Below are 14,435 nucleotides of genomic sequence, written 5' to 3' on the forward strand. Positions count from 1 at the left end.
AGTTCGCGGTGTAGTAAAATGTGCTTTAGTATAGAAACTGTGCAGCAGTACATCACATGAAAAAAGAACTGCTGTAACAATAAATTTATGGCTGTAAAGTTTATTTGTAACTTTAAAGCCTCAGAAAGTTTTTATTCTGAGCTGTTTTTGCCATGGATAAAAATCACAGTGAACATTTATATTTCCTCTATTCCATCTTGAACACAATCTGAAATCTGGCATCCTTCTCTTTCAGATTGTATGTGCATGGGTGAGGGAGAGGAGGGCATGAAGAACTTTAGTCTTGCGTAAACATGTTTGAAGAAGCAAGGTTTTGTGTATGTGCATGACTGTGCATTTTGTAATCCTCATGTAGTTAAGGGCTGAGAGAATGTGAATAAAGAAATTGTGTGCTCGTGTTTCTTTCACTGAAACTCTCCGAGCAAGCTAACCTTACAGAGACTTTCCACGACAGCAGCGTTAGACAGAATCTCGTCAGTCCTGTGTCCTGTGTCCTCCGCAGCGTTAGACAGAATCTCGTCAGTCCTCTGTCCTGCGTCTTGTGTCCTGCGTCCTCCACAGCGTTAGACAGAATCTAGTCAGTCCTCTGTCCTGCGTCTTGTGTCCTGCGTCCTCCACAGCGTTAGACAGAATCTCCGTGCATGTGCGGCTGCCTGTTCTGCTCCCGTGCGGTGAAACATAAATCCAGGAGCTGCTGCAGTTGTCCAGCAGGTTGATTCCTGACCAGGAGCCTCGATCTGTTCTCACAGGGAAACAGCTGCTGCACCTGCAGCCTCAGGGCCGGACCATTTGGGCGAAGATTTTTCATTTTTATTATGAAGTGCACAAGTTAAAAGTTCATTAAATGAAGACGTGTGCGTGTTGCATGGCTTTGTGATTTTTTCAGCATTGTTATTTTTTATGAGTACAGCTGATAATGTAAGAATTCTAGTGCAACTGGATAGGCAAGCCATGATGTAAATGTGTTTCCATTTAATTATTTGTTCGTATATTTATGATTTATTGTTTTTGAAACAAGAAAATGATGCACAGAACAGCGCACTCAGACAACATGAACTCAAGAGAGAGAGAATTTGAACTCCTACACCCAACAAGCACTGACTACTAAATAGCAGTACATTAAACAAGGAGTGAGTGAGTGAGTGAGTGTGTGTGTGTGTGTGTGTGTGCACGTGTGTGTGTGTGCACGTGTGTGTGTATATGTGTGTGAGTCAGAGCTCCATCTGGTCTTGCTTGAGGTATCTGGAGCAGTCAGAGATCTTCAGCTGGCTTGTGCTCACACTCTCAGAACACATGGGGCACGTTGACTCTGTCTCCAAGAGCCTAATACACACACACAAACAATGGTCATCTGGAGAGCAGCGTCACAAAGACGCGCTGGTGTAAAGGTGGAGAATGAACAGAATGAGATGACCTACTCTGTGAACTGAGAGAGCAGAGCAGGGAACTGGCAGTGAGGACAGACACACCAGTCCTCCTTCACCATGTGACGGCCCTAGGACACACCACAGGACGAGGGTGTTAGAGAGCATCTTCCAGCACGAGTGTGTGTGTGTGTGTGTGTGTGTGTGTGTGTGTGTGTGTGTGTGTGTGTGTGTGTGGAGCTACCGTGGCGATGCAGTAGGGGAGGTTGTTCTTGCAGCCGGGGCAGAGCAGCTCACAGTCCGATAGGTTGAATCCACAGAACGGACACGGCGAGTTCTGGCGTCTGGGGCAGCCAGCAGGACATATGGTAGCACAGGCAGGATGTGCAGGACAGGACAGGACACATGTGTATGTGTAGTAGTGTGTTCGGTGGTGTTGATGTTAGTGACGTTGGGTGGCATTAGTATTTGTTCAGTAGCGAATGTGAGTGTTCAGTGGTTCAGAAGCATCAGTGTTCGGCAGTGGACTTTGTGGTATTGTTCAGTGGTGTTGGTGCACGTGCATCAGTGGTCAGTAGTGAGGCCTGTGCCGGTGTTCAGTGGAGTCAGCAAGTGTGCTTCCGTAGTGGTGTTCAGTAACCAGTGTTCAGTTTTGGAGTGTGGAGTGGAGTTCAGTGGTGTGGATGTGTGTGAATTAGTAGTGGTGTTTGATAGCACTGGTGTTTACATTTACATTTACGGCATTTAGCAGACGCTCTTATCCAGAGCGACTTACAAAAGTGCTAAGTGTTTAGTCAGTAGTAGAACTTGATGGTGCTTTGTGGTGTCTGCATTTGTTTTCTGTAATTAAGTCAGGGGTGGTGTTGAATGCTGTCGGTGTCCTGTGTTGAGTTTCTGCTGGTTTTCGGTGTTTGTTGGCGGTCGTACCGGACCATGGCCTCAATCTTCTTTTTGTATTTAGGGTCAATCTTGCTGCGGTACTCTGGTCTCATCAGCATGGCCGCGAAGCTGAATGACGAGTTCCTCAGTCCAGCACGATGGCACTCGATCACGGCCGACGTCAGGATGGGGACGATGTCTGGGGTGAACACATACAAACACACAGAAGCTTTAACCATAACGAGAATATACACGCATCCAAACATGTTATGCGTATTCATCTCGGAGCGTGTGTGTGTGTAACTCACGCGAGGGGAATTTGCTGATGTTGTTAGAGACCCGGATCAGCATGCGTGCCCCTTTTAGATGGTCTCCTCTCTTCACATGGATCTGATAAATTCATCACATCCTTGACTACTGTGTCTGACAGCATAAACCAACATCCTCAACCCACATTAATCTAGCAGATTAATCACCGACACAAGCAGAAATGACAGAAGAGCTCCAAATACAATGAAACTGAACCATCTGAACCATCTCAGGAAATACAGTAAAATACAGAGTCCGAAATTCTATGTGCGTGCGTGTTTGAGTGTGTCTGTATGTGTGCTTGCATGTAAATGTGCCATATTTTGCCAATTGTGATTTTTACACCGCAATCGAAATTTGTCCTACGCTTTTAACCCATCTGTGCAGTTAACACACACACACCAGTGATTACTAGGGGGCTGTGGATCACACATGCCCAGAGCGGTGGGCAGCCCTAGCCCGGCGCCCGGGGAGCAGTTGGGGTTAGTTGCCTTGCTCAAGGGCACCTCAGTCATGGCCTCAGGTCTGGGAATCGAACCCACGACCCTACGGTCACAAGACCAGTTCCCTACCACCAGGCCATGACTGCCCCCTGCAAGAGCATAGGTGTGTGTGTATGTGTGCCTGTGTGTGTATGTGCGTGTTACCTTCACCAGTATGTAACTATGCAGTATCATCAGGTTGGTGGCCATCTCTGCTGGTATCTTGAACTTCTGTGTCTGAAGCTCCATGTACATACTAAACAAGACATCATGGGCATTTCTGTAATTACCTACCCACACACACCTACACGTACACACACACATCCATGCACACACAAACACACACAAACACAGAAATGTGAAGCAGTCATTTAGATTTTGAACAGGGCATAATTTCAATATAGTATAAAACATGGAAATCAATATTCAACACTAGAAGCGTTTGCATTTTTCACACACACACACACACACGTGCACACACACACGTGCACACACACACGTGCACACACACACGTGCACACACACACCCACACACACACACACACACACACACACACACACACACACACCACACACACACACACACATACACACACACACACACACACACACACACATGCATGTATGTCTACTGGCTAACCACAAGGGGGCAGCAACACCACATGCAGAGGGTTACTCACGGAGAGAGACTACATGCAGAAAGGGACAGGCGTGGTCAGAAACATGTAAGAGTTAATGAGTGAACATGATCAAAGCCAAACAAAAATGTAAACAAAACAATAAACAAAAACATAAATAAAGACAAAAGGCCAATCATGCTATTCTGGTCAAGAATGAAAGGAGTAAGTTGTGATTCCAGCCTCTGTTCACTGTTAGCCAAGCAGCATTTAAGACCTTTAAGGATGGTTCTAATCTGCCATTAATCGTGTCCTGTGGTGTAAAGGTCACAGGAAGGTCGTTTTTACACGGCTGACGAGTGGAGCTGCCAAAGTGCATTTTACCTTTGGAATCCCATCACTCTCCTCCATCAGGTAATCGATGAGCTGATTGGTCAGCGCTTCGTTCTTGGCTTCTCCTACCTGTCGTAACACACAGCCCATGTTACTGTCCTGAGACGGTGGAAATGGTATTCACCACCATGGGCTTTCAACACGACCACGCTAGCGTTAGTTCATCAACATCTCGAATTTTCCAATTCATCCTCACCGTCTCGATGGCCATTTCAATAGCCACACTATCATCAGTGTCAGGAACATTTAGAAAGTGTTTTAATGCCTGACAGAGAGAGAGAGAGAGAGACCCATGTGCATTCAAATCAAAGGGCCAAAGGAAAAACGAGTTTGGGGAACAGAGGCCGAAAGGGAAGAGAATGAGGAGATGGGTTAGTGAGTGAGTGAGTGAGTGAGTGAGTGAGTGAGTGAGTGAGTGAGTGAGGAAGGGAGGAAGTGAGTGAGTGAGTGAGGGAGTGAGTGAGCAAATAGGTTAGTGAGTGAGTGAGTGAGTGAGTGAGTGAGTGAGTGAGTGGGAGTGAGTGAGTGAGTGAGTGGGAGGGAGGGAAGGAGTGAGTGGGAGGGAGGGAAGGAGTGAGTGGGAGGGAGGGAAGGAGTGAGTGAGTAAGTGAGTGAGTGAGTGAGCAAATAGGTTAGTGAGTGAGTGAGTGAGTGAGTGAGTGACAGACTGACTGAGTGAGTGAGTGAGTGAGTGAGTGAGTGAGTGACAGACAGACAGACTGACTGACTGACTGAGTGAGCAAATAGGTTAGTGAGTGAGTGAGTGAGTGGGAGGGAGGGAAGGAGTGAGTGAGTGAGTGGGAGGGAGGGAAGGAGTGAGTGAGTGAGTGGGAGGGAGGGAAGGAGTGAGTGAGTGAGTGGGAGGGAGGGAAGGAGTGAGTGAGTGAGTGAGTGAGTGAGTGGGAGGGAGGGAAGGAGTGAGTGAGTGAGTGAGTGGGAGGGAGGGAAGGAGTGAGTGAGTGAGTGAGTGAGTGAGTGGGAGGGAGGGAGGGAGGGAAGGAGTGAGTGAGTGAGTGAGTGAGTGGGAGGGAGGGAAGGAGTGAGTGAGTGAGTGAGTGGGAGGGAGGGAAGGAGTGAGTGAGTGAGTGAGTGAGTGAGTGAGTGAGTGGGAGGGAGGGAGGGAAGGAGTGAGTGAGTGAGTGAGTGAGTGGGAGGGAGGGAAGGAGTGAGTGAGTGAGTGAGTGAGTGAGTGAGTGAGTGAGTGAGTGAGTGGGAGGGAGGGAGGGAAGGAGTGAGTGAGTGAGTGAGTGAGTGAGTGAGTGGGAGGGAAGGAGTGAGTGAGTGAGTGAGTGGGAGGGAGGGAAGGAGTGAGTGAGTGAGTGAGTGAGTGAGTGAGTGGGAGGGAGGGAAGGAGTGAGTGAGTGAGTGAGTGGGAGGGAGGGAAGGAGTGAGTGAGTGAGTGAGTGAGTGAGTGAGTGAGTGGGAGGGAGGGAGGGAAGGAGTGAGTGAGTGAGTGAGTGAGTGAGTGAGTGAGTGAGCAGATGGGTTAGTGTGTGAGTGAAGAGGTGGAGCGCATGTCCCTCACCCGGCTGTACTGGCCACACTTCCGGAAAAACTTCCCAGCCTGCAGGTGCTTCTTCTCCCCCTCAAAATACAGAGCAATGCTCTGGTAGTCCTGCACACTGGCATCAGAGCCTGGAGAATACACACCCACACCCACACACACACACACACACATACACACACACACACACACACACACATACACACACACACACATAGTTAATCACACATGATGTTTCACTTCCTCTAGGAGACTACTTTTGAAAAATCAGACATCTAATACAGTTAACACGCAACTCATCGACTGGCGCCCATTGGCCACTGGGACACGGAGGGCATGCCACTCCCCCAGGGAGGGTGGAGCCATGCTCACCCATGATGTCTGCATAGACCTCCATTTGGCCGTGGCGCTGGGCCAGCTGGAAGGCCTCATCGCCACATCGGGACAGCACCAGGAACTGGATGGCTGAGGCGTAGTCGCTCAGACGCAGGAAGAACCTGTGGGAGATGTGAGAGATGGGGAGGGGCGGGGCAAGGCAAGTTAGGGGGCAGGGCCTTCTCACAGGGGAGGGGCCTGGATGCTGGCTCAAGCTTAGCCAGAGTCAATATTTAGCATAAATAAACACTGACTAATAACTTAAAATGCTGCCATGTAGACTGGGTTCAATATGCATGACAATTGGCTTTAGACAATGAAAAATGACTGTAACAGGATATTGAAGCAAGTACTACACTCACAATATATAAATGGTACTATCAATACAAAGACATGGGCCATTGTTATAATCAACATAAGATAGTGTTTTCTGTAATATTTGCTCAAGCAATTAAAGATGCTCTTTGTTTTATGATGCTTTTGGGAAACAGCTCTGTTCAGTAATTTCATTAATTTATGTCCCCCACCTTCTCTCTACCTCCCTCCCTCTCTACCTCCCTCCCTCTCTACCTCCCTCTCTCACACTAACCTGGCAACCATCTTGGCTCCATCGATGGACTGGGTTTCCCGGACGATGCGGACCGCCTCCTCCGGGCTGTTCAGGTGCTCCAGCAGGACACGGATCACGCTGTCCCAGTCTCGGGCGTTCTCGTAGGCCTGCGCCGCCTCCTTGTATCTGCACGCCGTGGGAGGAGCAATGAAGTGGGAGTGGCAAAGAGCAAAACAGGTCATGTGACTGAACCACTCTGGTGCTGTTTGGCTGTTCAGATCCAGCCAGCAAGGTTCTCATTGAAGGCTCTGTCTGCTATGCCCGCCCCCTGCAGGCCACACCCACCTCCCATCTGCCTCCATGGCCTTGGCGTACTGCAGATGAATCTTGGGCGAGCTCACTTGTGGCAGCAGCTCTCCGACCTTTGCCCTGTGATGCACGAGTCAAAGGTCAAAGGCCCACACCCTTAGCGACTAATGTCAGGAGTAAAGACCGTTGAATGCACAGTATGTTGGAGCAGTGAAGTGCTTCGTTGGTCGTACCAGTTTTTGCAGCGGATGTAGAGGCCGGCGGCTTTATCGTAGTACTGGCCCTTCTCATATAGCTGGGCTGCCTCGGAGTGTTGCTGCAAGGCACGAGGGCACACGCCTTAAAGTCCATGTGCTGTTCCTCACCAACAAACTCACTGACTTATTGAAACACCCACTTCAAATAGAAGACCAGAATGAAGCTAATGATGCTAAAGCTAAGGGACCAGGAGATGCAAACACACACTCAACACACACTCTCCAAAATGGCTCACACACACACACACTTGTGCACGCACGCACGCACACACACACACACACACACACACACACACACACACACACACACACACACACACACACACACACACACACACACACACACACACACACACACACACACCTTCATGCTCTCCAGAATGGCTCCACACTCCTTCTTCAGCGATCTGCTCGGGTGTTTGACGGCCTGGTTGGCTCCTCTGCGGATGTCCCCCATCCGGATGGACATGCGGGCCACTCCGGACAGACAGCTGTTATCATGCTCCTGGAACTGTGCTCACACACACACACACGTGATGCATTACTACACTGGTTCTGTACTCAGTGAACCAATAAACCCCAACCATGTTTGGCAGGCTTGCTCTCACCTCACTGACTCCAGTTATGCCCTTCTCATAGTGAGCAAGTGCGTTTGTGTAATCTCCACTAGAGGGCAGCAAACACAAGGGGAGGAGAGAAACCATTAAAAACCTAATGCTAAACTGCACAGTACTCAAACATGTAGTGAACTGGAGGGTTTAAGAGCACACAGGGGCTTAGGAGACTTACACAAACTCCAGCTGTACGGCGTATTCCTTAGATATGAAAGGGATTTCCTCAGGCTGAAGACGCTTAGCCAACTGCAAAGTGCTGTCCCAGTGTAGCAAGTCCTTTCTCATCTACACACACACACAGCAAAAATAGTTTAAAGCATTTCAGCACAGCCGCAATGGTGTTTTTGCACTGGTGTGTGTGTGTGTGTATGTGTGTGCGTTCGTGCGTGTGAGTGTGAGAGAGAGAACCTCCAGTGCAGCCATAGGATATGAAGAAGCTAGATAAAGGTCTTGAGCTTGGTTATAATCATTTAAGAACATGGCCAGGTGCCCTGCCAGCAAATTCTGATCCTCTGTCCCCTAAAGACAAGAAAGAAGAGAGCATTAACAAAGAAAACACACACACACACACAGAAGGACTTTTACTTTCTGAACCTGGATATACACTTCTGCTGTAAACACATGCACAACAGAAACAACAAAAAAATAAAAACAAAAATACAAAATAACCTCAAGCTTCCTCCATCACCTGCTGAATGTATTTGCAGTGGTGGGGTTGGCGACCACCTTCATGCCAAAATGAAGTTTGAATGAGTTTTGTGGAGGCGAAGCACAACAAATTGTGGTTGTTCAGTGAACCAGTTTGTACTTGAGCATCCCGGTGCAAACTTATGCTGTCCCAGACGACAGCAAACAGTTCTGGTTCACAGGGTTGCCAACTCTCACGCATTGAGCGTGAGACACACGCATTTGACCGTTTTCACACGCTCTCACGCCGAAAAAAAAAATCCAGTTTATTTACCTCTGATCCACATATATGATTCAATGAGATACTAGATACCCCCCCCCCTTCAACAATTTACACTCACCACCTCCTCTAGGTTAAAATCTCACTCTAAGCGTCAAAAGTTGGCAACCCTGTGTAAATAAAACCTGTTTAGACGGCTAAGCAGGTTTTGCCACAGACCCATAATCAGTGATGTCAGTAACGCGTTACTCTAATCTGACCACTTTTTTCGGTAACGAGTAATATAACGCGCTACTATTTCCAGTGCAGTAATCAGATTAAAGTTACTTATCCACGTAACTGTGCGTTACTATTTTTATTTACCCTAGTAAAATATATATTTTATCTTTCTTCTTGGCTCAGTTCTACTTTTGCGTCTGACCGTAGCGCTCGACTCCGCACGCTGTGCGCGAACCAGTGAGAGCACGAGCGCATTTTACAAGTCATTTTTTGCAGTGTCCTCCCGTAACGATATGTGGTAGTGTAAAGAAACACCCCTCAAAAACAGAGGAATGAACATTTACCTGAAGAATTTTAATGTTGCACTGTGTTCCACGTTTGAAAAGTGCTGGAATTTTGACTAACGTAGCCTACTTTAAATTGCTTGAAATTGTAATGGTATTTCGTTTCACAAGTAGCTGTCTGACTGAACAGTTCACTTGTATTATGTTTACAAATAAATGTACAAATAATACCGCGCAGCTACACAAACGTAATGTCAGGAAATACTGTAGCGACTAATACTGCTCACGGTGAATTCACTAACGGACACTTGGCCACTCAAGGAGTCTGGCCCTTTAAGTGACACTGGGGGGGGGGGGGGGCACCAGGGTTGCGTTATCAATAAAGTTTCCCTCCTCGGGATTAAGCAGTTTCTGCCTCGGTTACCGAACCTGCTTCAATACATTGTTACTGTTAAAAATGCACTTCCAATAAAGTGAGTATTGGAAAAATTAATTTTGCTGCTGAATGTAACTACTAAAGTAACTTGTAATATAACGTAGTTACTTTTAAAATCAAGTAATCAGTAACGTAACTAAGTTACTTTTAAAAGGAGTAATCAGTAATCGGATTACTTTTTCAAGGTAATTTAGCCATCACTGCCCATAATCTCCTAAATATCGAGTTAAATCTGTCTACTGTACTTACTTGAGAAAGTGAGATCTACAGGCTGGTCAGTGATCTAGGCTGAAGTTTTGGCGCGAAACGGTGAGAACGTGCGAAAATAAGATCGTAGCGCGAGACGCGTAACACTTTGTTAGGTGTACAGTGCTGGAGAATAGGTTTGAATCACAAACGTTTTGTCTAAAAAATAAAGTATTAAATGTTTAAAGTTGAATTAATGTTAGACTTTAATACTTATACGTGTAAAGCAGGGGTCGGCAACCTATGGCACGCGTGTCACCGTTGGCACGCGGAGGCATAATCAGTGGCACGCGACACGCTGGACCAGCATCAGCAAAAAAAATTAGTAATAAAAAAATCTCAGACAGAGAGCACGATGCTCCAATCGAAATCGCTCCTCAATGCTCTGCTAAGCGGATCGCGATATAATTGTGTCCATTTACACCACCGCTTACATTCGCCACCCCCGCTCGCTACTCGGCACACTCGTTGACTAGACATGCTAAAGTTGGCACTCCGTGTCACAAAGGTTGCCGACCCCTGGTGTAAAGACTACCAATATCCCGGACATGTAATTTAAACATAACACTCAAGGAAAAATTAAAACAATGTTTAATTATTGCTTTTTATTTACAGAAGGAATCATACATTTTAAAATAGTTAATGGCAAGTGGACTTATGTGAAGGACAGTGACAGAAAATGAGTCATAGATACAGTGTGATGTGGAGGCTGAAAATATGTAATAGCGCTGGTCTTTATAACTTCATTCTTCTGCTTCGACTTTGGCTTTTCCTCACGACAGGAGACTCAACGTTCCACTGCCTGGGTGCGGGAGCTCTGAAAATGGGGCACATTGAAAGCAGCTCTCAGGTTAACATACAGGCACTTCAACAAAGCATGACTGGAATATAAAGGACAAGAGGTATCGTGAAATTTCCCCTAGTGTCAGAAACTTACCGGTGCTCAGGTGACATCAGATGTAGAATGCTCTCATTCTCAGGCGTGCTGTTTCTACCTGTAGCCCAACGCAAACATTACAAAGAGTGAGGCTGGTGGTGAACACATCTACAAATAAATGGCGTGTCTAGATGTCAAACTGATTTGCGTTTACATAAATACATGACGTTAGGTGTAAAAAAGTGGAGAAGCAATACCTGTACCTGGGTCACAATGGATGGCGCTGACCTGTTCCCCAAACGTCAACTCATTGATGCTCCCTGCAAGGAAACACAATGTCAGTGGGACGAACTCAGGAGAGCAGGACAACAGGAGACGGACAAGCTGAAGATCAGAGAGCTCGTCAGTGTGCATTTGACACTCTGCACCCCCATATTTATCAGTACAACGATATATAAAACCAAATCCATGACCTTGTGGTATTAGCATCGATACATGGTCTACCTGCTCTACCAGGTGAGTTACAGGACACTGTGAGAAGTTGTGCCTTACCCTGTGGTGTGCTGATCGCTCTGCCATCAAAAACCCTCTTTGCAGGTTCTGCATGAAGAACCACAACACATTTTGTAAAGTTCTGCAAATGAGCGCTTGCTCTTGCAAGAACGCGAGTGAAAATTAATGTAAACAAACATATCTCAGTGTGAAACTATAGTGCAGCAGTTTACACAAGCTACTCAGATTCTATGAGGATCTTGGGTCTACACCATTAAGCTCCACCCCTTTCAATAATCACCACACCTCTTTAACCAAAAAAGGATCTTACTCTGAATTAAACTGTGCACTTCTCTGTAGGATCAGCTCAAAACTGAGTAACTATGGTAGACAATGAAATAAACATACACTGACTGAAGACGTGTTTAACTTCAAAGACTACTGGAGTTTACCTGAGGACCTTGTGCCCTGGGAGGCTCTCTCTCCCATGGGGGTCAACAAAGCAGCAAACGTACGGCGTCTGGAGGAGGACAAAATTAATAATTCAAAACACTGTAGATTAAAAGGCAAAAAAATACTACTTGTATGATGCAATGTTTTCTCCAATAATGAGCAATCGTATCTCACTTGTCTTTCCCCAACAACACTAAGAATGCTGAAGTGTCACTGTACACTCCTCCCCAAGGACAGAGTGAACAGGGAGAGCGGAGAGAGAGGAGGGGCTTACCTGAGTGTGTCAGAGGATTTCGGGGTGTGCGAGATCCTCTGAACGGAGCGAGGGGGGACCAGGGTGGTGGGACCCCGCTGAGGCAGAACACCCGGGTCAGGAGATGAAGCAGCGCCTCCCTGAACACAGCCAGGGTGGGGGTGCATGTGTGTTAGAGGAGGAGTCTCACTCTAGGTCTTAGAGACAGAGTTAAGTGTGTGTGTTTGTGTGAGAGACCTTAGTCCTGGGTGACTGGGTGAAACTGCTGAGGTGTGTGTGTGCGTGTGTGTGTGTGTGTGAGAGAGAGACACCTTAGTCCTGGGTGACAGGGTGAAGCTGCTGAGGTGTGTGGTGTGTGTGTGTGTGTGTGTGTGTGTGTGTGTGTGTGAGACCTTAGTCCTGGGTGACTGGGTGAAACTGCTGAGATGTGTGTGTGTGTGTGTGTGTGTGTGTGAGACCTTAGTCCTGGGTGACAGGGTGAAACTGCTGAGGTGTGTGTGTGTGTGTGTGTGTGTGTGTGTGTGTGTGTGTGTGTGTGTGTGTGTGTGTGAGACCTTAGTCCTGGGTGACAGGGTGAAACTGCTGAGGTGTGTGTGTGTGTGTGTGTGTGTGTGTGTGTGTGTGTGTGACCTTAGTCCTGGGTGACAGGGTGAAACTGCTGATTTTCTGTTCCAGCTGCTCCTGCTGTTTCTGCTTCTCAAACATGTTGAGGTTGAACTCCACCTCTGCAGCCAGCTGCTCGTCTGCAGCAAACAGCTCCTTCACCTCCGAGCGGTAGTCCTGCATGGTCACCTGCGCACGCACACGGTTTGCTTGAAATTAATAGCACTACATCCTAACTGATACATGAACCGTTGAATTTAACAGCCCTCATCTCAGTGATTCTGTCTCACCAGTCTAGCATCTGCTAACCTTTAACCTTTTGACCCTGTGACCGCAAATCTCACCTGCAGGTAAGCCATGAGGTGTCTGAGGACGGGGGATCGCTGCTCCTCCAGCAGGTTCTTCAGAGCGATCACCATGGGGATCACGTTCTCCACAAAGTTCTTCTTCTGCACCTGTTGGCAGAGAACGCGCAAAGTCAACGCACAGACCTGAGACCAGCTAAGCTCATCCTACATTACTGAGAACACACAGGGTCAACTTTTACACACAGACCTGAAACCAGCTAAGCTGATCCTACACTACTGAGAACACACGGGGTCAACTTTTACACACAGACCTGAGACCAGCTAAGCTGATCCTACACTACTGAGAACACACAGGGTCAACTTTTACACACAGACCTGAGACCAGCTAAGCTGATCCTACACTACTGAGAACACACAGGGTCAACTTTTACACACAGACCTGAGACCAGCTAAGCTGATCCTACACTACTGAGAACACACAGGGTCAACTTTTACACACAGACCTGAGACCAGCTAAGCTGATCCTACACTACTGAGAACACACAGGGTCAACTTTTACACACAGACCTCAGACCAGCTAAGCTGATCCTACACTACTGAGAACACACAGGGTCAACTTTTACACACAGACCTCAGACCAGCTAAGCTGATCCTACATTACTGAGAACACACAGGGTCAACTTTTACACACAGACCTGAGACCAGCTAAGCTGATCCTACACTACTGAGAACACACAGGGTCAACTTTTACACACAGACCTGAGACCAGCTAAGCTGATCCTACACTACTGAGAACACACAGGGTCAACTTTTACACACAGACCTGAGACCAGCTAAGCTGATCCTACACTACTGAGAACACACAGGGTCAACTTTTACACACAGACCTGAGACCAGCTAAGCTGATCCTACACTACTGAGAACACACAGGGTCAACTTTTACACACAGACCTGAGACCAGCTAAGCTGATCCTACATTACTGAGAACACACAAGGTCAACTTTTACACACAGACCTGAGACCAGCTAAGCTGATCCTACACTACTGAGAACACACAAGGTCAACTTTTACACACAGACCTGAGACCAGCTAAGCTGATCCTACACTACTGAGAACACACGGGGTCAACTTTTACACACAGACCTGAGACCAGCTAAGCTGATCCTACACTACTGAGAACACACAGGGTCAACTTTTACACACAGACCTGAGACCAGCTAAGCTGATCCTACACTACTGAGAACACACAGGGTCAACTTTTACACACAGACCTGAGACCAGCTAAGCTGATCCTACACTACTGAGAACACACAGGGTCAACTTTTACACACAGACCTGAGACCAGCTAAGCTGATCCTACACTACTGAGAACACACAGGGTCAACTTTTACACACAGACCTGAGACCAGCTAAGCTGATCCTACACTACTGAGAACACACAGGGTTTTACACACAGCTCAGCTGACCTGAAGGCCATTCCAATTCTACCAGCAGACCCTCAAACTCTCAATTGTGCACCAAAGAAGGAGGTTACAGGACAACACAGTGAGTTAATGTGTGTGTGTGTGTGTGTGTGTGTGCGTGCGCGGCAACCTGTGAGATGAGCTTCTTCTGCAGCACCGCCTTGGCGACAGCCATCTCGTCGTCGGGGGCGTCGTCGCCCGCTGCTGGGCCGCTCATGGCAGTCAGCTTCATCTCCTTCAG

The 14,435-nt window shown here is 47.4% G+C and overlaps 2 protein-coding genes across 5 annotated transcripts in view; both read right to left on the reverse strand.

Moving 5' to 3' along the window:
* Window positions 1-957: 957 nt before the first annotated feature.
* LOC143509872 (WD repeat-containing protein 19-like) lies at window positions 958-8,542 on the reverse strand. The gene is made up of 18 exons (XM_076998727.1): window positions 8,462-8,542; window positions 8,062-8,172; window positions 7,829-7,938; window positions 7,648-7,705; window positions 7,404-7,550; window positions 7,016-7,098; window positions 6,819-6,902; window positions 6,513-6,659; window positions 5,921-6,045; window positions 5,570-5,679; window positions 4,241-4,309; window positions 3,983-4,113; window positions 3,200-3,338; window positions 2,552-2,633; window positions 2,292-2,442; window positions 1,609-1,708; window positions 1,419-1,495; window positions 958-1,323 (listed from the first exon to the last, which is right to left on the reverse strand). Exons 1-18 carry the CDS (start codon window positions 8,540-8,542, stop codon window positions 1,212-1,214), a joined length of 1,917 nt encoding a protein of 638 aa, XP_076854842.1. The 3' UTR covers window positions 958-1,211.
* A 1,793-nt stretch (window positions 8,543-10,335) lies between these two features.
* LOC143523574 (condensin-2 complex subunit D3-L-like) overlaps window positions 10,336-14,435 on the reverse strand; it is a 65,175-nt gene continuing 61,075 nt past the window's right edge. For 3 of the 4 annotated variants that reach the window (XM_077018141.1, XM_077018116.1, XM_077018133.1), the window contains 9 exons: window positions 14,325-14,435; window positions 12,768-12,878; window positions 12,451-12,612; window positions 11,842-11,960; window positions 11,567-11,634; window positions 11,175-11,222; window positions 10,880-10,942; window positions 10,683-10,740; window positions 10,336-10,562 (listed from right to left, as the gene is read on the reverse strand). The exon at window positions 14,325-14,435 is cut by the window's right edge and continues 77 nt beyond it. In XM_077018141.1, coding sequence (XP_076874256.1) covers window positions 10,481-10,562; window positions 10,683-10,740; window positions 10,880-10,942; window positions 11,175-11,222; window positions 11,567-11,634; window positions 11,842-11,960; window positions 12,451-12,612; window positions 12,768-12,878; window positions 14,325-14,435 — 822 coding nt within the window. In that variant the 3' untranslated portion in view covers window positions 10,336-10,480. The remainder of the gene's footprint in view (window positions 10,563-10,682; window positions 10,741-10,879; window positions 10,943-11,174; window positions 11,223-11,566; window positions 11,635-11,841; window positions 11,961-12,450; window positions 12,613-12,767; window positions 12,879-14,324) is intronic. The other variant, XM_077018124.1, reaches the window with a different exon arrangement.

Source organism: Brachyhypopomus gauderio, chromosome 1, assembly GCF_052324685.1.
Source record: "Brachyhypopomus gauderio isolate BG-103 chromosome 1, BGAUD_0.2, whole genome shotgun sequence".
NCBI lineage: Eukaryota > Metazoa > Chordata > Actinopteri > Gymnotiformes > Hypopomidae > Brachyhypopomus > Brachyhypopomus gauderio.

Excerpts from the sequence above, each read along its gene's own strand:
- LOC143509872 (XM_076998727.1), bottom strand. The coding sequence starts at position 8,542 with ATGCGTGAGAGTTGGCAACCCTGTGAACCAGAACTGTTTGCTGTCGTC. Across the intron at positions 4,114-4,240 it reads TTGAAATGGCCATCGAGACG|GTAGGAGAAGCCAAGAACGA; the intron begins GTGAGGATGAAT and ends GTGTTACGACAG. Across the intron at positions 1,496-1,608 it reads TCCCCTACTGCATCGCCACG|GGCCGTCACATGGTGAAGGA; the intron begins GTAGCTCCACAC and ends GGTGTGTCCTAG.